We start from the raw sequence: 16,506 nt of genomic DNA, 5'->3' as shown, positions 1-16,506 counted from the left end.
CCTTGTGTTTATTGGAGGATCTCCGACTCACCTGTTATCTGTCTAGCATAGAACAAGTTTCAGTCTTTGTGAGGACAGTATAAACCCGCGAGAGGCAAACGTGGCGTTTCAGACACGAACACTGTTTGGACCATCAGGTGGTACAAAATCAAGAGGGTCCCACACACTTAGGCACATTCCTTCCAAAAGAAGTAATACACTATCTGGTATTTAGCTCTTGCTGTGTTCATTTGGTAATTTTCGGTATTTATTCATCAACTTGACAGAAAATTCAAGAGGAAACCGCCTCTGGTAGGATCTGGTTTATTATTTGATATGTATTGGATCGCTTTACTTGCCTGAGAAAATAGTTTTTTATTATCCAAAGCAAATAAATAACAGTTGTCTGTCACAAGGTGCGGGTGGTGTGGTGTGAAGGAGGAGAGGTGAGGACCCAAGAGCAGGACAACAAAGGCTTTATTTCCAGGATTCAGGCAAAAACAACAAAAACGCCACTCGGCGTAAACGGGCACAAGGCTAAATCCCTTCACTGTTACAAACAGGCATCACACAACACGCTGACTAACTTTAATGCTCCGACAGAGAACAAAGGAAACGCAGGGGTAAAAATAGACCGAACTCAAGACTAATTAAACACAGGTGAAACTAATGAACTAACGAGACAAAGCTAACCAAGATCAACACAGGAATGAACAGGAAATTAACCAAAATAAAAGTCCAGAACCGGAACTAAAATCTCAGTCCATGACATTGTCGATAGGTTCAATAGTTCATAACAAAGTGTAACTGGTAATATTTAATTCGGCCTAGTTATTTTTACAAAATGAAAACCAATTTAAATGTTAATAAACAGAGGAAGATCCTGCATCGTTACCGCTGATTTTATGTTTCATGTGTTGCACTTCCACATTGTGACCACAGGAGGGCGGTAAATATTCATGACTCTATTAAACCTGAGATATATTGGGTATCTGAAGTTACAACCATTTAAATTTCAGCTTTCAGGTAAAAATATTTGCTTAAAAATCACTTGACAGTTAAAGCTAAAGTTTAGGACTAGTCAGACCAATTACCAGCAGATACAGATATATCCTGAACAACAATCATATTAAAAACATCATTCTCTAAAAACATTCCTTCAATCATTACGATTTGGCTCAAAATGTACTGAAAATGTCTTTTTCTCCATGTTTGATTCTTTATCAGTTCACTGTCTCCAGCTCTTTACTGGACTCCCATCATGGACTGGACAGCACCATGGCATTCTCTAGTTTCACTTCAATCTACTTATCTACAGTATATACAGAGGCCTCATACAGCTCTGATATCTGCTGTTGTTTCTGCTGTTCACATGATGCATGTTAATAACAGAAGGCATTTAAACTTGTGTGAAGGGTTTGTTTATTACAGTGGACAGATTTTTCTACTGGTAAATGTGGATAACATATGGATATAGATATCAGCATATTGTAAAAAGGAAATGATAATGTAAAGAATAAAACTAATTTCAGTTCAGACAAAATAAAATTTTTAAAGAAAATAAAGCGTAACATTTCTGAATACTCCCAATCCTTGAGAAACATAGAACAGAATTCATCAAATTCTTAAAAAGACACAACCTGGAGAAAAGAATAAAAAACACTGAAAATGAATTTAAGAATGTATAATTTTGTTATATTTAACAGATAAAGCTAAAACATATAAATTGAACTGTATTTTTTTCTTCTCAGAACCCTTTCCTTTTCTGTGAAACTCAACAAGATTCAGATTCATGTTCCAGGCATTTTGATGCATTTTATCTTCACTGTGTTTTAAATCATAGAACATTGACGTTATAAGATGTTCGATCACATCAAAACTCCTCCAGAAAACAAATGAAGTCATGAAGATCAATATACAACTTTAATTCAGAGTAAAAATGTGTCTGTTATGAGGCCTTTTGATGAGATCTGTACTTAAGGAACAAATGTAAAAGTGAAAATTACAACCAATTCTGGCTGTTTGTTCTGTCAAAGGAATGAAATTCTAAAGAGCTGTGTCAGCATGTGTCAGCATCCTACATCTTTCTTTACTCATTGTTTAAACTAGAATAATACTTGTAGTTTAAAAACTACACATTCTCATGACTTATATGTTCTTAAAGCACATTCACAGGTTAGGGTTAAAACATACATGAGTCTGTTTTGAGATTTTCATTTAAAAAGGAATAATAATTAAATTTATGACTCACATTCCTATTTGAGAGAAATATTAAGATAATTAAAAATCTGCCCATAATTTTTGACATTTTAATTACTTCACTCTTTCTTTTAGTTTCAAATATTTACATTTTTAGTTGAACAAAAAATTTCTTAATTCAGCTTTTTCCAATCATGTTTTATATCTAATACATATGATTCCTTTTGCTTCAGGTCATTTTCCTGCTACTAGTCATTACTGTGATATTCACTTTATCTATTACAGACTTAATGCACATATTGATCAAATTATAAATAGGTGACATTTCACCCATTTTGTAAAAACTTCATCCTCAGTATTTCTCTGGTTGTTCTCCTTTGTTCAATCACAAACTTCTGTTTCTTTGAAACAGCTAAAGTTTCTTGCAGGTCACTCACAGATCACACATTTCATCCAGACTTTTAATAGCTTCTTCTTTTGTGTAGTTTCTCCACTCGCAGGGAATTTCTCCTCTGCCCTGAAATTTTAATTTATGGTAGTTTTCCAGTTGTGTTTGAAATCGACACACAAACCACTTCCAGTATTTCAGCTTGGACTCATCAGGAGTAATTTGCCAAGTAGCATATTCCTCCCCAGCAGTTTGATAATGTTTATAAGGAATGGTGGTTTCTGAATCATGATGTGGGTGGAAACTTTTATCACTTGCAACATTTGTTGTGCAGAAATCAATGTCCAGCTCCACTGTACCTCGTTTGTGCCATCCTTTAATCCCAGAGGGGCGATGAAAAGGAACATTGTGTTTATCAGGACTGTGATTTTCCAGAGTGTTGGTACAAACAGCTGCACAGAAAGGACAAGTCACCCAGCAGCATTTACACAGCTGATCAATGAGGATCTGATCAGGCTTCTGCCTGGATTCATTGATCTTATCCACTGAGAGGTTCTTCATCTCTTGACTGATAAATACAAGGCGTCTCTCAATCGCTTCTTTCAGAAAGTCAAAATTTTCTATGTCACTGAAGTTTTGACAGCAAATGGTCTCAAATGTCAGATCATCTTTTAGCAAACTGGAAAATTCCTCCATCCACCTGTCTGTGTCTCCTCCCTGACTTTTGACTCTGTCCCTGTCTCCTCCCTGACTTTTGACTCTGTCCGTGTCTCCTCCCTGACTTTTGACTCTGCCTGTGTCTCCTCCCTCCGTGTCTCCTCCCTTCGTGTCTCCTCCCTGACTTTTGACTCTGTCCGTGTCTCCTCCCTGACTTTTGACTCTGTCCGTGTCTCCTCCCTGACTTTTGACTCTGTCCGTGTCTCCTCCCTGACTTTTGACTCTGTCCGTGGCTCCTCCATGAGATTTGACTCTTTCTGTGTCTCCTCCCTGACTTTTGACTCTGTCCGTGTCTCCTCTCTGAGTTTTGACTCTGTCCCTGTCTCCTCCCTGTCTTTTGACTCTGTCCGTGTCTCCTCCCTGACTTTTGACTCTGTCCGTGTCTCCTCCCTGAGTTTTGACTCTGTCCGTGTCTCCTCCCTGCCTTTTGACTCTGTCCATGGCTCCTCCCTGACTTTTGACTCTGTCCGTGGCTCCTCCCTGAGATTTGACTCTGTCTGTGTCTCCTCCCTCCGTGTCTCCTCCCTTCGTGTCTCCTCCCTGACTTTTGACTCTGTCCCTGTCTCCTCCCTGACTTTTGACTCTGTCCGTGTCTCCTCCCTGACTTTTGACTCTGTCCGTGTCTCCTCCCTGACTTTTGACTCTGCCTGTGTCTCCTCCCTCCGTGTCTCCTCCCTTCGTGTCTCCTCCCTGACTTTTGACTCTGTCCGTGTCTCCTCCCTGACTTTTGACTCTGTCCGTGTCTCCTCCCTGACTTTTGACTCTGTCCGTGTCTCCTCCCTGACTTTTGACTCTGTCCGTGTCTCCTCCCTGCCTTTTGACTCTGTCCGTGGTTCCTCCCTGATTTTTGACTCTGCCTGTGTCTCCTCCCTCCGTGTCTCCTCCCTGTCTTTTGACTCTGTCTGTGTCTCCTCCCTGACTTTTGACTCTGTCCGTGTCTCCTCTCTCCGTGTCTCCTCTCTGAGTTTTGACTCTGTCCGTGTCTCCTCCCTGTCTTTTGACTCTGTCCGTGTCTCCTCCCTGACTTTTGACTCTGTCCGTGTCTCCTCCCTGAGTTTTGACTCTGTCTGTGTCTCCTCTCTCCGTGTCTCCTCCCTGACTTTTGACTCTGTCCGTGTCTCCTCCCTGCCTTTTGACTCTGTCCGTGGCTCCTCCCTGACTTTTGACTCTGTCCGTGGCTCCTCCCTGAGATTTGACTCTGTCCGTGTCTCCTCCATGAGTTTTGACTCTGTCCATGGCTCCTCCCTGACTTTTGACTCTGTCCGTGGCTCCTCTCTGAGTTTTGACTCTGTCCGTGTCTCCTCCCTCCGTATCTCCTCCCTGCCTTTTGACTCTGTCCGTGGTTCCTCCCTGACTTTTGACTCTGCCCGTGTCTCCTCCCTCCGTGTCTTCTCCCTGACTTTTGACTCTGTCCGTGTCTCCTCCATGAGTTTTGACTCTGTCCATGGCTCCTCCCTGACTTTTGACTCTGTCCGTGGCTCCTCTCTGAGTTTTGACTCTGTCCGTGTCTCCTCCCTCCGTATCTCCTCCCTGCCTTTTGACTCTGTCCGTGGTTCCTCCCTGACTTTTGACTCTGCCCGTGTCTCCTCCCTCCGTGTCTTCTCCCTGACTTTTGACTCTGTCCGTGTCTCCTCCCTGACTTTTGACTCTGTCCGTGTCTCCTCCCTGAGTTTTGACTCTGTCCGTGTCTCTTCTCTGAGTTTTGACTCTGTCCATCTCTCCTCTCTCCGTGTCTCCTCTCTGAGTTTTGACTCTGTCCGTGTCTCCTCTCTTCGTGTCTCCTCCCTGACTTTTGACTCTTTCTGTGGCTCCTCCCTGACTTTTGACTCTGTCCGTGTCTCCTCCCTGAGTTTTGACTCTGTCCGTGTCTCCTCTCTGAGTTTTGACTCTGTCCGTGTCTCCTCTCTTCGTGTCTCCTCCCTGACTTTTGACTCTTTCTGTGGCTCCTCCCTCACTTTTGACTCTGTCCGTGGCTCCTCCCTGACTTTTGACTCTGTCCGTGGCTCCTCCCTGACTTTTGACTCTGTCTGTGTCTCCTCCCTGACTTTTGACTCTGTCCGTGTCTCCTCCCTGACTTTTGACTCTGTCCGTGTCTCCTCCCTGACTTTTGACTCTGTCCGTGTCTCCTCTCTGAGTTTTGACTCTGTCCGTGTCTCCTCTCTCCGTGTCTCCTCCCTGACTTTTGACTCTGTCCGTGTCTCCTCCCTGAGTTTTGACTCTGTCCGTGTCTCCTCCCTGACTTTTGACTCTGTCCGTGTCTCCTCCCTGACTTTTGACTCTGTCCGTGTCTCCTCCCTGACTTTTGACTCTGTCCGTGTCTCCTCCCTGACTTTTGACTCTGTCCGTGTCTCCTCTCTTTGTGTCTCCTCCCTGACTTTTGACTCTTTCTGTGGCTCCTCCCTCACTTTTGACTCTGTCCGTGGCTCCTCCCTGACTTTTGACTCTGTCCGTGGCTCCTCCCTGACTTTTGACTCTGTCTATGACTCCTCCCTGACTTTTGACTCTGTCCGTGTCTCCTCCCTGACTTTTGACTCTGTCCGTGTCTCCTCCCTGAGTTTTGACTCTGTCCGTGTCTCCTCTCTGAGTTTTGACTCTGTCCGTGTCTCCTCTCTCCGTGTCTCCGCCCTGAGTTTTGACTCTGTCCGTGTCTCCTCTCTCCGTGTCTCCTCCCTGACTTTTGACTCTGTCCGTGTCTCCTCTCTGAGTTTTGACTCTGTCCGTGTCTCCTCTCTCCGTGTCTCCTCCCTGACTTTTGACTCTGTACGTGTCTCCTCCCTGAGATTTGACTCTGTCCGTGTCTTCTCCCTGACTTTTGACTCTGTCCGTGTCTCCTCCCTGACTTTTGACTCTGTCCGTGTCTCCTCCCTGACTTTTGACTCTGTCCGTGTCTCCTCCCTGACTTTTGACTCTGTCCGTGTCTCCTCCCTGACTTTTGACTCTGTCCGTGTCTCCTCCCTGTCTTTTGACTCTGTCCGTGTCTCCTCTCTGACTTTTGACTCTGTCTGTGTCTCCTCCCTGACCTTTTACTCTGTCCGTGTCTCCTCTCTCCGTGTCTCCTCTCTGAGTTTTGACTCTGTCCGTGTCTCCTCTCTCCGTGTCTCCTCCCTGAGTTTTGACTCTGTCCGTGTCTCCTCTCTCCGTGTCTCCTCCCTGACTTTTGACTCTGTCCGTGTCTCCTCTCTGAGTTTTGACTCTGTCCGTGTCTCCTCTCTCCGTGTCTCCTCCCTGACTTTTGACTCTGTCCGTGTCTCCTCCCTGAGATTTGACTCTGTCCGTGTCTTCTCCCTGACTTTTGACTCTGTCCGTGTCTCCTCCCTGACTTTTGACTCTGTCCGTGTCTCCTCTCTGACTTTTGACTCTGTCTGTGTCTCCTCCCTGACCTTTTACTCTGTCCGTGGCTCCTCCGTGAGATTTGACTCTGTCCGTGGCTCCTCCCTGACTTTTGACTCTGTCCGTGTCTCCTCCCTGACTTTTGACTCTGTCCGTGTCTCCTCCCTGACTTTTGACTCTGTCCGTGTCTCCTCCCTGACTTTTGACTCTGTCCGTGTCTCCTCCCTGACTTTTGACTCTGTCCGTGTCTCCTCCCTGTCTTTTGACTCTGTCCGTGTCTCCTCTCTGACTTTTGACTCTGTCTGTGTCTCCTCCCTGACCTTTTACTCTGTCCGTGTCTCCTCTCTCCGTGTCTCCGCCCTGACTTTTGACTCTGTCCGTGGTTCCTCCGTGAGATTTGACTCTTTCTGTGGCTCCTCCCTGAGATTTGACTCTGTCCGTGGCTCCTCCCTGACTTTTGACTCTGTCCGTGTCTCCTCCCTGCCTTTTGACTCTGTCCGTGGTTCCTCCCTGATTTTTGACTCTGCCTGTGTCTCCTCCCTCCGTGTCTCCTCCCTGTCTTTTGACTCTGTCTGTGTCTCCTCCCTGACTTTTGACTCTGTCCGTGTCTCCTCTCTCCGTGTCTCCTCTCTGAGTTTTGATTCTGTCCCTGTCTCCTCCCTGTCTTTTGACTCTGTCCGTGTCTCCTCCCTGACTTTTGACTCTGTCCGTGTCTCCTCCCTGACTTTTGACTCTGTCCGTGTCTCCTCCCTGACTTTTGACTCTGTCCGTGTCTCCTCCCTGACTTTTGACCCTGTCCGTGTCTCCTCCCTGACTTTTGACCCTGTCCGTGTCTCCTCCCTGACTTTTGACCCTGTCCGTGTCTCCTCCCTGACTTTTGACCCTGTCCGTGTCTCCTCCCTGACTTTTGACCCTGTCCGTGTCTCCTCCCTGACTTTTGACTCTATGTGTTGCAGTGAATAAAGCCTGACTCACAAGTTTATTGATGACGTCAACATTTTTCCTGAGTATATCCAGCGCTTTATCTTTGTGCTCTGTGAAGATGTATTTCTTTACTTCTGCTCGTATAAAAGTCTCTACCTGGCTCTTTGGTTGTCGGATGTAGTTGATGAAACCATTGAAGTCCTCTTCCTCTGCCAGTGACTTCAACACATGTTTCTCCAAGTTCAGCCTGTTCCCATTGAATGCTGGGAAAGTGCACTTCATCTCTCCAGCCAGATCAATGGCAGTCTTGTTGCAGACAGCCTGAACAGCAGAGACCTTCAGTTTTTCACAGATCAGTTCTCCAAGCACAACAGCTGATGAGTTTCCTTTGCAGAAGCTTCTGAAAATGTTGCAATATTGTGTTTTATTGTTTTCCACATAGATGACAACATCATTGTTTGCTTTGTATTTCCTGTGGGCCTCTGAAAGCCAAGTCTCAGCTCTGTGAAACACATACAGTATGAGATCAACTGTAAACTCCTTCTTCAGAGCATATTTCACCTTTGACTCAAATTCTGCCACCTTTTCTTTCACATTGTTGGCCACTTCTTGTAAGTAAGTAGATCTGTATCCTCTTGTAGCTACAGGTTTGTTCTTAATTACATCAAGAGACTGTTTTTCAACATAGTCAGTCAGGGATCTGATGGCCTCTTGGTCTTCATGCTGAAGAGACTTGAAGTAACCTGTGATTTTTGTACCTGTTTCTGAAACAAATTCAACCATTTTTTCAACTGTCCCCTGCTTCCTGTCCTTTCTCATCTGTTTGTTTTGAGATTGTTGGCTACTGTCACAGTCGTCTTTGTGTTTGGTGAAGGACACATAATCACTGTAATCCCCAAGTCTTCTTATGTCTTTGTATTTGCCACTTGTTATAGATTGATTGATATGTTCCCATTCAAATTCGAGCTCTTGAAGGATGTCGACCTGGTCATTGACCAAGTTGATGTCAGCAATAGGTTTTGTATCTGCAGTTAGTTCCTGAACCCAGACACTCCAAACAGAGTCAAAGTGTTTTTTAAGTTTGTTTTCATCTTTGTCCTTTAACTGATGAGCGAGCTCTTTGCTCTTCTGCAGCAGCTTGTTCTCAAACTCTGTTTTCTTTTCTTCTACCTTTTTACAAGCAATCTTCTGCTGGAGAACTTCATCCAGTTTTATTTTCCCTTCACTCACCAGGTCTTCATGAAACGCCTTGATTTTGTTTTCAAATCGGCCTCGCCACTGAACCAACATTTCTTTGTCTGTGTCATTCTCAAAGTACACTGTCATCTCTTTTTTGATTTCTGTGTAGGTTTCGTTTGTTTCTTTAAAAAGATCATTTAGTTCAACTTTGTCAACTTTTCCATTTTCGATTCTGGGGTAAAGCTGGTTTTCAATGATCAACATGTGGCTCCTCAAGGCCCAGGTCCAGTTCCCGTACTGGACCTCAAGTTTTCTGTACACTGCAATTTCCAGTGTGTTTTTGAAGCTGAAAACAAACTGTTCATTCAACAGGGCATTCCACAGGTCCCGAATTTTGGCTTTAAACTGTGAGAGAGTCACTCCAGCTGACTGGGAAGCTTTACAGAGGATTGTGGCCTTTAGGTCTTGAGCCTTCTCACTATAATCTGGATTTGGGGGAGCCATTGGTGGACTTCCCTCCCACAGTTGGGCAAAGTATTTCACATCTTTTTGCACATCAAATGCAATGATGTCACTGAAACACTTGGCATCACAAACCTCCTCTTTGGCTGCTAGTTGGGCCATCTGGTCCAGTTTTTCTAGAAGGCGTCTCCTTCCATCCATGTTTTTCTCTGCAGCTGCAACATCTGTAACATTCTGGTGAACAAACACACAACTTGGAGAAAGTTTCACTTTCTTCATACGCATGAAAGCTTGAAGTATAATCTGCAGAACCTCCTGCATCTCAGCTGGATTCTCTCCAAAGATGTTGATCAGTGTCATGTTTCCCAGACCAACAACAAATGTTGCCAGTTCACTGTCGTGGTGAAGAGTGGTGTTACCTGCCAGCTCAAGAGCGCGCAGTCCTTCAGTGTCCACCACCAGGATGTAGTCACACTGGAAGTCTTTCTGGATCTCCTCTGACAGTTTGACCAGCTGCATGAAGGCACCTTTGGTGCACCTGCCAGAGCTCACTGCAAACTGCAGTCCAAACATGGCATTCAGCATGGTTGACTTTCCACTGCTTTGGACGCCCAAAACTGACAACACAAAAACCCTCTTGTCGCCCAGTTTCCTGATGACTTGATCTAAAAGGCTAGAGATCCATGTTAAAGGCACATGACCTGCATCTCCATCCATCAGCTCCATCGGGTGTCCTGATATCATCAGCTCTGCAGCCAGCTCAGGATATTTGGACCAGTCAGACTGAAGCCAGTTTGTTGGTTCCTGCAGAGATTTATGGGCTTCATAGATCTGTCCCATTTCTCTAAAGATGTGCTCCAGGCCAAAAGTCGCTGACTGCAGTTTTTTGGATATTTGTTCAAGCTCTGCTTGTTTGCTTGTTAACTGATCAGATTTGTCCTGTTTCCTCTTCAGAGCCAAGACCTCTGACCACTTTTCATCATAGCTTTGGAGAATTGAAGAGAGATCGTCTGTTGAGACAGCATCTATCAGGATCTGAGTCCATTTCAGGAAATACTCTTTTTCTGTTGGTGACAATGATGAGAGGCTTTTAATGAACAGCTTCATCAGTTGACCACAGGAGACAGTGCATTGTTTTTGTCGTATTTGCATCAGTTGCTGTTGCTTTGCACATTTCTCCTTCTCGATGTTTCCTCTGAGGTGATACTGTTCTTTGTTTATTCTGCACCAGTCATGCCACAGTTCACCTTGACAGGGGAGGAATTTATCTTTGATTTTTGAAACATCCATCCCCTGAAATAAATTCATGATTTCCATTGCAGCATTTTTCCCTTTTTGGCAGACTTTGTCTTCTTCGTCTACTCTGACTCCAGAGACCTTGGTCATGGTTTCAAGCTGGAAAGATTTATGTGGTCCAGACAAAATCTTCCCAATGATTCTTTTCAGTTCTTCAGAAACATCTGACTGACTTCGGTCCTTTAGACCGATTTTGTATGTCCTCTTCTTTTCAACTGCACCACAGTCACTATCAGCAATGAGAATAATGAGAGGCTTCTGAGATTTGTACAGGTCTGTGATGACTGAAGTGCTTTTCTGACTTTTATCCAAAGTTGGAACAAGAACAACAGTGACTGAAGATTGTTCAGTCAGTATGTGGCGCTGTTTCTCAGTCGACAGAGCATCACCATGAAGGTTACAGAAGGTGATGCAGTCAGTGAAGGCATCGTTGGGTTTTCCAGCAGGACAGTACCAGGCAATCTCTACAACACCATCCATCAGATGGCGAGATTTGGTGCTACCTGGACAGTTTCTGTGGAAGAAGGTGCTGTGACGCGATTTGATCAAAGTGTTTATCAGCTGAGATTTAGACACCGATAATGAACCCAGGCGGAAAAATGCCACCATGGGTGTCTGAGCTTTGTAGATGGGCAAACTCTTCATGGTGACAGTGGTTGTGTTGTCTTTGGTTTGAGTTACCTTCCATGTTTTAATTATTTGTCTGAATGTCCACAGAGGACACTCGATATCTGCTGTGTCTGGGTCAGGAACAAGTAAAGGTAAGGCGTACTGACACTGTGATAGTTTTGTAATCATTTTCTGCTTAAGGAAGCTGTCTGAGCAGTGAAATGCTGCCATTTGAACGTCCATCGGATGGATGTGAGTCTGTTTGGACTGATCAGAGTCTACACTGGTGCTGAAAAGAAAAGCATCTAGGTCATTGTCATCAGTGTTGACAGTGTCACAGACTGGATCAGGCTGTGAAGTGTCCTGTCTTACAGGAATATATCTGGCTCTGTAGTCTAACATCATCAGCCTCTTAACAAAAGTATGAGCTAGATCTCTCTCAGTTGTCTCATGGTCCTGTTTAACAGGGGGGCCTATTTTAAGAAAGTCTGCTGGAGACAATTTGTGCTGATGTTTGTGTGGAAGGTGAAGTCTGCTGAGCAGAGTTTCAGTTTCTCTCTGATTTTGTTTCTTCCTGTTGATTTCTTCAGAAATCTCCAATGACTGCTGGAAATAAGGAAATAAACACGAACTGTAGAAACATGTACAATGGGAGAGCATCATTCTAATTTCTTCATTTTTTGTAGAAAGAATTTGGAATTTCTTACCCTGCTCTTGTTTCCACCTGTAACAATGAGCCAAAGAGACAGATCAGTGTGTTATTGAATCAATACAATTTTCTCATGTTCACTGTAAATAACTTTGATAGAACTTTTTTTGTCATTCTGACTCTTTTGTATTTTTGTTCAATAAAATCAGTCATTTAAATTTTACCTTCCTGATGGGTTACAGCTGGTAGAGTCTTGAGTTCAGACATTAGGCCTGTGCTGGTCCTGTTCTCCTCTGAGTCTTCAGCACTAACAGGGTCATTGACTGGATCACACTAAGAGAAAGGAGAATTTATATAAGTTTTAGTTGACCTGGTTGGACCATTTGGGTTTAGACACTGTACATCAATAACAACAATGGTGCATCAATTCAGTAATGTTAGTCAGGTTTTGTGTTTTCTTTTTAACTTCTTTCACTTTAAATAGAAGGAAGAGACTTAAAGCTGAAGATATAACCAGACCAAACTCAGAACTGTTTTAGACAACCAATGCAGTTTTATAATGATGATCATCACTGAAGATGGAAAAATGTTAACTTCACCTTGATTTCAGGTGTACTCACCTCCATCTCTTCTACTGCAGCACAATGCAAGAAAAACAAAGAGCAGAAAGTCAGGGTTTTCAAAAACAATGTCGGACTATCAAGCATTCTGTGTTCAGAACATTTGTTTTTCTGGACTATGTAAAGAGACACAACATCGCCCTCTGCTGGTCAGAAGGAATCAGTAAAGTCTGATCAGAGATTTTCTGACTTTCTGTATTCTCAGATAGAAATAACTAAACAGCTCATTTGTCAGTGAATCCAAACAGACCAAACGTTCTTGTTGATCTGGCACAATCAGTAATAATAAATACAATACAGGCAATTTAGGTGAAGTTGAAGAAAGATCACATCTTTTGATTATAGATCATTAGTGTTTCATTCAGTCTTTCACACCTTATTCAGCAGGATATAAGTTTATGTATTTAATCAGACAAACAGCAGGCAGGTATAGTCAAATCTCACCTGTTTGATGTTGCTGAAACACTGAGGAATTGATCCTTTGGTCTTCACTGGTTTTGTGTTGCAGCAGTTTTTTCTGCTCTTTGTTTTCATCAAACATCAGTCTACTGTAGCAGGGTGGATCGTTTTCAGAGACCATGAGGTCGAGTTTTTCCAACAGAACTATCAGCTCGTTTTCATCCATCACACTTTTTGTACATGTGTGGTGTCTTTTTTCAACCAAACTACTGTTGGACCTCAGCTCTGTCAAGGCATTTTCACAGTTTTCATCTGGTTTATGAGTCAAAACTGTCATCACATAAGAAAGGGATCTTTTCCCAAAAGTGTTTTCTAACCACTGCACTGAGCTGTAATGGCTGTGATGCAGCCCATTTGGTATCAGTAAGAGAAAGGCATGAATCCCCCGATTTAATGGGAATTGGTCAATGTTTTGTGGACCGAGCATGTTAATGACAGAGATGTGGCGGCCACACAAATCATACAGTTTGGATGAAAACTGTTCCACATTTGTTTGTTCATCATTGTCAAGTAAAATGTTTTTTGATCCAATCTCTATAGAGTTTGTGTCACCAACCAACGCCAGTGTGAGCTCAGGGATCTCTGAAACAAAATGATAGAACAGCATCACCGTGTTGGCTCTGAAATCAGTGACACTGTATTATCAAAGTTTAGTTTCCTATTTTACTGAACGATACGAGTGAAAACATGAAATCATGTGATTCTCACTTTTGTTGGTGTTTGTAGAAACACTCTGAGATGTTGGACTTGTCTCCATCAGTGTTTCACTCTCCTCTGCAGGTCGATCACTAATGTCAGTGCTGCTTTCAGTCTTAACGTCTGTGACTCCATCAGCGTCTCCTGCTGAATGGTCAAGTTTTTTCACAGAACTCAAACATGAGTTTAATGCGTCTTCATAAAACAACTGAACTATCGTCTGTAAAACACTATTTCTTCAGTCGTTACCTGGCTCATGTGATGCAGATGGTCTAGATGTGGCTTCAGATTCTCCTCCTGTGTTTCCATCAGTCTGCTGTGGTTGTGCAGCTTCAGGTTCATTCATTGAATCAGACTAAGAAAAGGAGTAAATTGTATTGAACCAATGGTTCTCCAGGTTAGACCCACAGAGGTTAGAAATATCTTTTTATTAGAAACCGCAAACCAAGAAAACAGCAGCAACATCAAATTGTTAAATGGTTTTTATGGTGGCATCTGAGTTTACTCAAGTCTCTTAAATCAAAATTCAATTGAAAGGCTACTGTCATGACTTTGACTAAAACTGTTCAAGCTTTTGATGATGATGCAGTTTCTGAGCATTTGTGGAGACTTAAAACATGTTTCAGATCCAGTGTAATACTGGACTCCAACTCTGGACATTTATGGACAGAAAAATGCCATTTTTGTGGGATTCAATGCATGTGTGGACTTTCACAGACCTGTTATTGGTGAGAATGTCGAACTTTGAGTATTTCACTTTTCTTGAAAGAAGCTTTTGGTGTATCTACTATTATTGTTGCATCTTGAGATGGTTTACATCACCAAAGCTTTCTAGTGATATATTGTTTGAGCATCAGCTCAAACCATAGCGTTGAATTGGAAATAGTTGTGATGTCCCGCTGGCGGGACAAAGGAATGTTTTAAAAAGGCCTGATGTTTCTGGACAGTGTGGACACTGTATATGCTGTTTAATCATTTCTGACTTATATTGATGGTACTGTTATAAAAATGACAGCATGATTTTAAAAAACATGGATCAGAATAAAGACAACTGTATGATGGAGACTGATCAGGGTGAAAAGGTTTTACCTTGGGTTTGTCGTCACTTTCCTCCAACTCATCTACTGAAATGTCATGTAGAGAAAACAGGTTACACAAGATCAGCATAAAGACAAATATTTGGTTTCCTAACAATGAGCGTTTATATTTAGACTTTAAAATTACCTCCGTCATCTGTAACTGCTGTGGGTGTGATTTCACTCTCTCCTCCTCCTGCAGCTGTTTGGTTCTCCACCTCCATTTGATCAGTTTTTCATCTTTATAGAATCATAAGACAATAAGACAACACAATAAAAAACGTCATTGGAAACACAGCATGATTCAGCAAAGTATTAGTAAAAAATAAAATAAGATTAGATTCTTTTTGGCAAAGTATGAAATCTTAAACATAAAACATTTTGACAATAATTTAAGCATCAGCTCAGGGCTGTGACAAAGGTCATGGCTCCATTTGAAATATATTTAAAGGCTTTTACATGAATGTAATTCAGTATTTCAGAGTGAGCAAACATCACATTTTTAAGGTTGTCTTTAGCACACATCTTTAGGAGATACAGCTGAATAGGACACATCCATGTCTTGATCACTACGCCATATTCAGCCTTGTCAAATGTGAAAGTAAAAACCATATTAACATTCAGACAATGAAAACTGAAAGGTCTAACTTCGACCTCTGTTTATTACCAACTTAATATATTGGCCTAACGTTTGTACTGCTGATGATTTAAACATTATCAGTACTCATACTATTACTACTGCTGATGTATTTTTAAACAATAAAATAATCAAATATATCCACCTAATAAAAACTCTTCCACACAAGTCAGAGCAAACAAGAGCAAACATGAGAAAATTAAACTAGGGCTGTCAATCGATTAAAATATTTTAAAACATTTTCTGAACAACATGCCCTGACAGTGAGAACAATCTTTCACAAAGTATGGATGTGGCAGGTGTTGCTAAGCATCTGCAGACATTGTTTTATAAATGAATTTACTGTTCAAAAAGCCTTTTTCTTTCTCTATTTCTGTTTCCTGCTGTACTCTTTACTGTATATGGCTGCATTCCGCTTTCTCCTACTACGGGCTAGGTCACAGGTCAAACAGCAAATGCGCTCTGCGTTAATAAAATTAGTCCCGTTAAAATGAATTTGCGTTAACGCATTAACGTGTTAATTTTGATAGCCCTAAATTAAACGTTTATTTTTGCTTGAAAGGTCAAATTATTTTAAGGACATGTATATATTTTATATGTACTTTGTAGAAACGTACAGACTCACCTTTGTTCTGTGTCCTGTGCTCCTCGTCTGTGCAGATGTGGCTGCTTTGTCACCAGTCCTACCTGTTACTGTCTTTTCTAGACAGGTGTGGTTCTACTAGTTTCTAAATCCCTCCCAGCTGCTCTTAACTGATCTGATGTGATATGATGGGTATGAACAGCAGTGATACACCGAATCCACATTATGTTAAAATCAGTGATAAGAAAAGTGAAAGTGAAAATAGGACAGCTCTGTCTCATGATGTCCCAGAAACCTTGTGACTGAAAGGGTTGGCCGACTGGTGAAATATCTTAAACACTTCCTCATTTTTTCTGCGCATAAACTAAACCAAGTGCTGTGAGAGCCTGAACACAACAGTAAAAGAGTTTAATTATGCTGAATGGATTGTACTGTGGACTGTTGCACTGTGAGCATGAATCCACTCCCTGGCTTTACTGAAGCTTGGTAACTCTTCCCTCCTCTCTTCCTGCTGGTTTATGGTAAGATATGGTAAGTAATTAAACTCTAAACACTGCATGTATCACCAAGACAACAGGAATCACTTTAAAAGTTCACAATGTTGAGTTTGTTTTTGACTGTTTATTTCTCATTTTGTCACATGCACACATGAACCATGTCAGCGTGTTCATTTATTTGGAATTAGTAGAGGAGACTTTGATTG

General features: G+C 42.4%; 1 protein-coding gene across 1 annotated transcript; it reads right to left on the bottom strand.

The window, feature by feature from the left end:
• Window positions 1-1,377: 1,377 nt before the first annotated feature.
• On the bottom strand, window positions 1,378-16,220 carry LOC113141076 (interferon-induced very large GTPase 1-like). The gene is made up of 11 exons (XM_026325294.2): window positions 15,846-16,220; window positions 14,732-14,823; window positions 14,597-14,631; window positions 13,757-13,862; window positions 13,520-13,654; window positions 12,797-13,393; window positions 12,332-12,366; window positions 11,957-12,065; window positions 11,791-11,807; window positions 7,519-11,689; window positions 1,378-3,270 (listed from the first exon to the last, which is right to left on the bottom strand). Exons 2-11 carry the CDS (start codon window positions 14,805-14,807, stop codon window positions 2,612-2,614), a joined length of 5,940 nt encoding a protein of 1,979 aa, XP_026181079.1. The 5' UTR covers window positions 14,808-14,823; window positions 15,846-16,220; the 3' UTR covers window positions 1,378-2,611.
• Window positions 16,221-16,506: the final 286 nt, after the last annotated feature.

Source organism: Mastacembelus armatus, chromosome 8 (genome assembly GCF_900324485.2).
Source record: "Mastacembelus armatus chromosome 8, fMasArm1.2, whole genome shotgun sequence".
NCBI classification, from domain to species: domain Eukaryota; kingdom Metazoa; phylum Chordata; class Actinopteri; order Synbranchiformes; family Mastacembelidae; genus Mastacembelus; species Mastacembelus armatus.
This window is presented reverse-complemented; position numbering and strand designations above follow the sequence as displayed.

Bases quoted from the DNA above. Each gene is read 5' to 3' on its own strand.
- LOC113141076 (XM_026325294.2), bottom strand. From the start codon at position 14,807: ATGGAGGTGGAGAACCAAACAGCTGCAGGAGGAGGAGAGAGTGAAATC. The intron at 13,394-13,519 runs GTGAGAATCACA...ATTTTGTTTCAG, and splicing joins TTCTACAAACACCAACAAAA to AGATCCCTGAGCTCACACTG. The intron at 12,367-12,796 runs GTGAGATTTGAC...ATTGTGCTGCAG, and splicing joins GTTTCAGCAACATCAAACAG to TAGAAGAGATGGAGGTGAGT.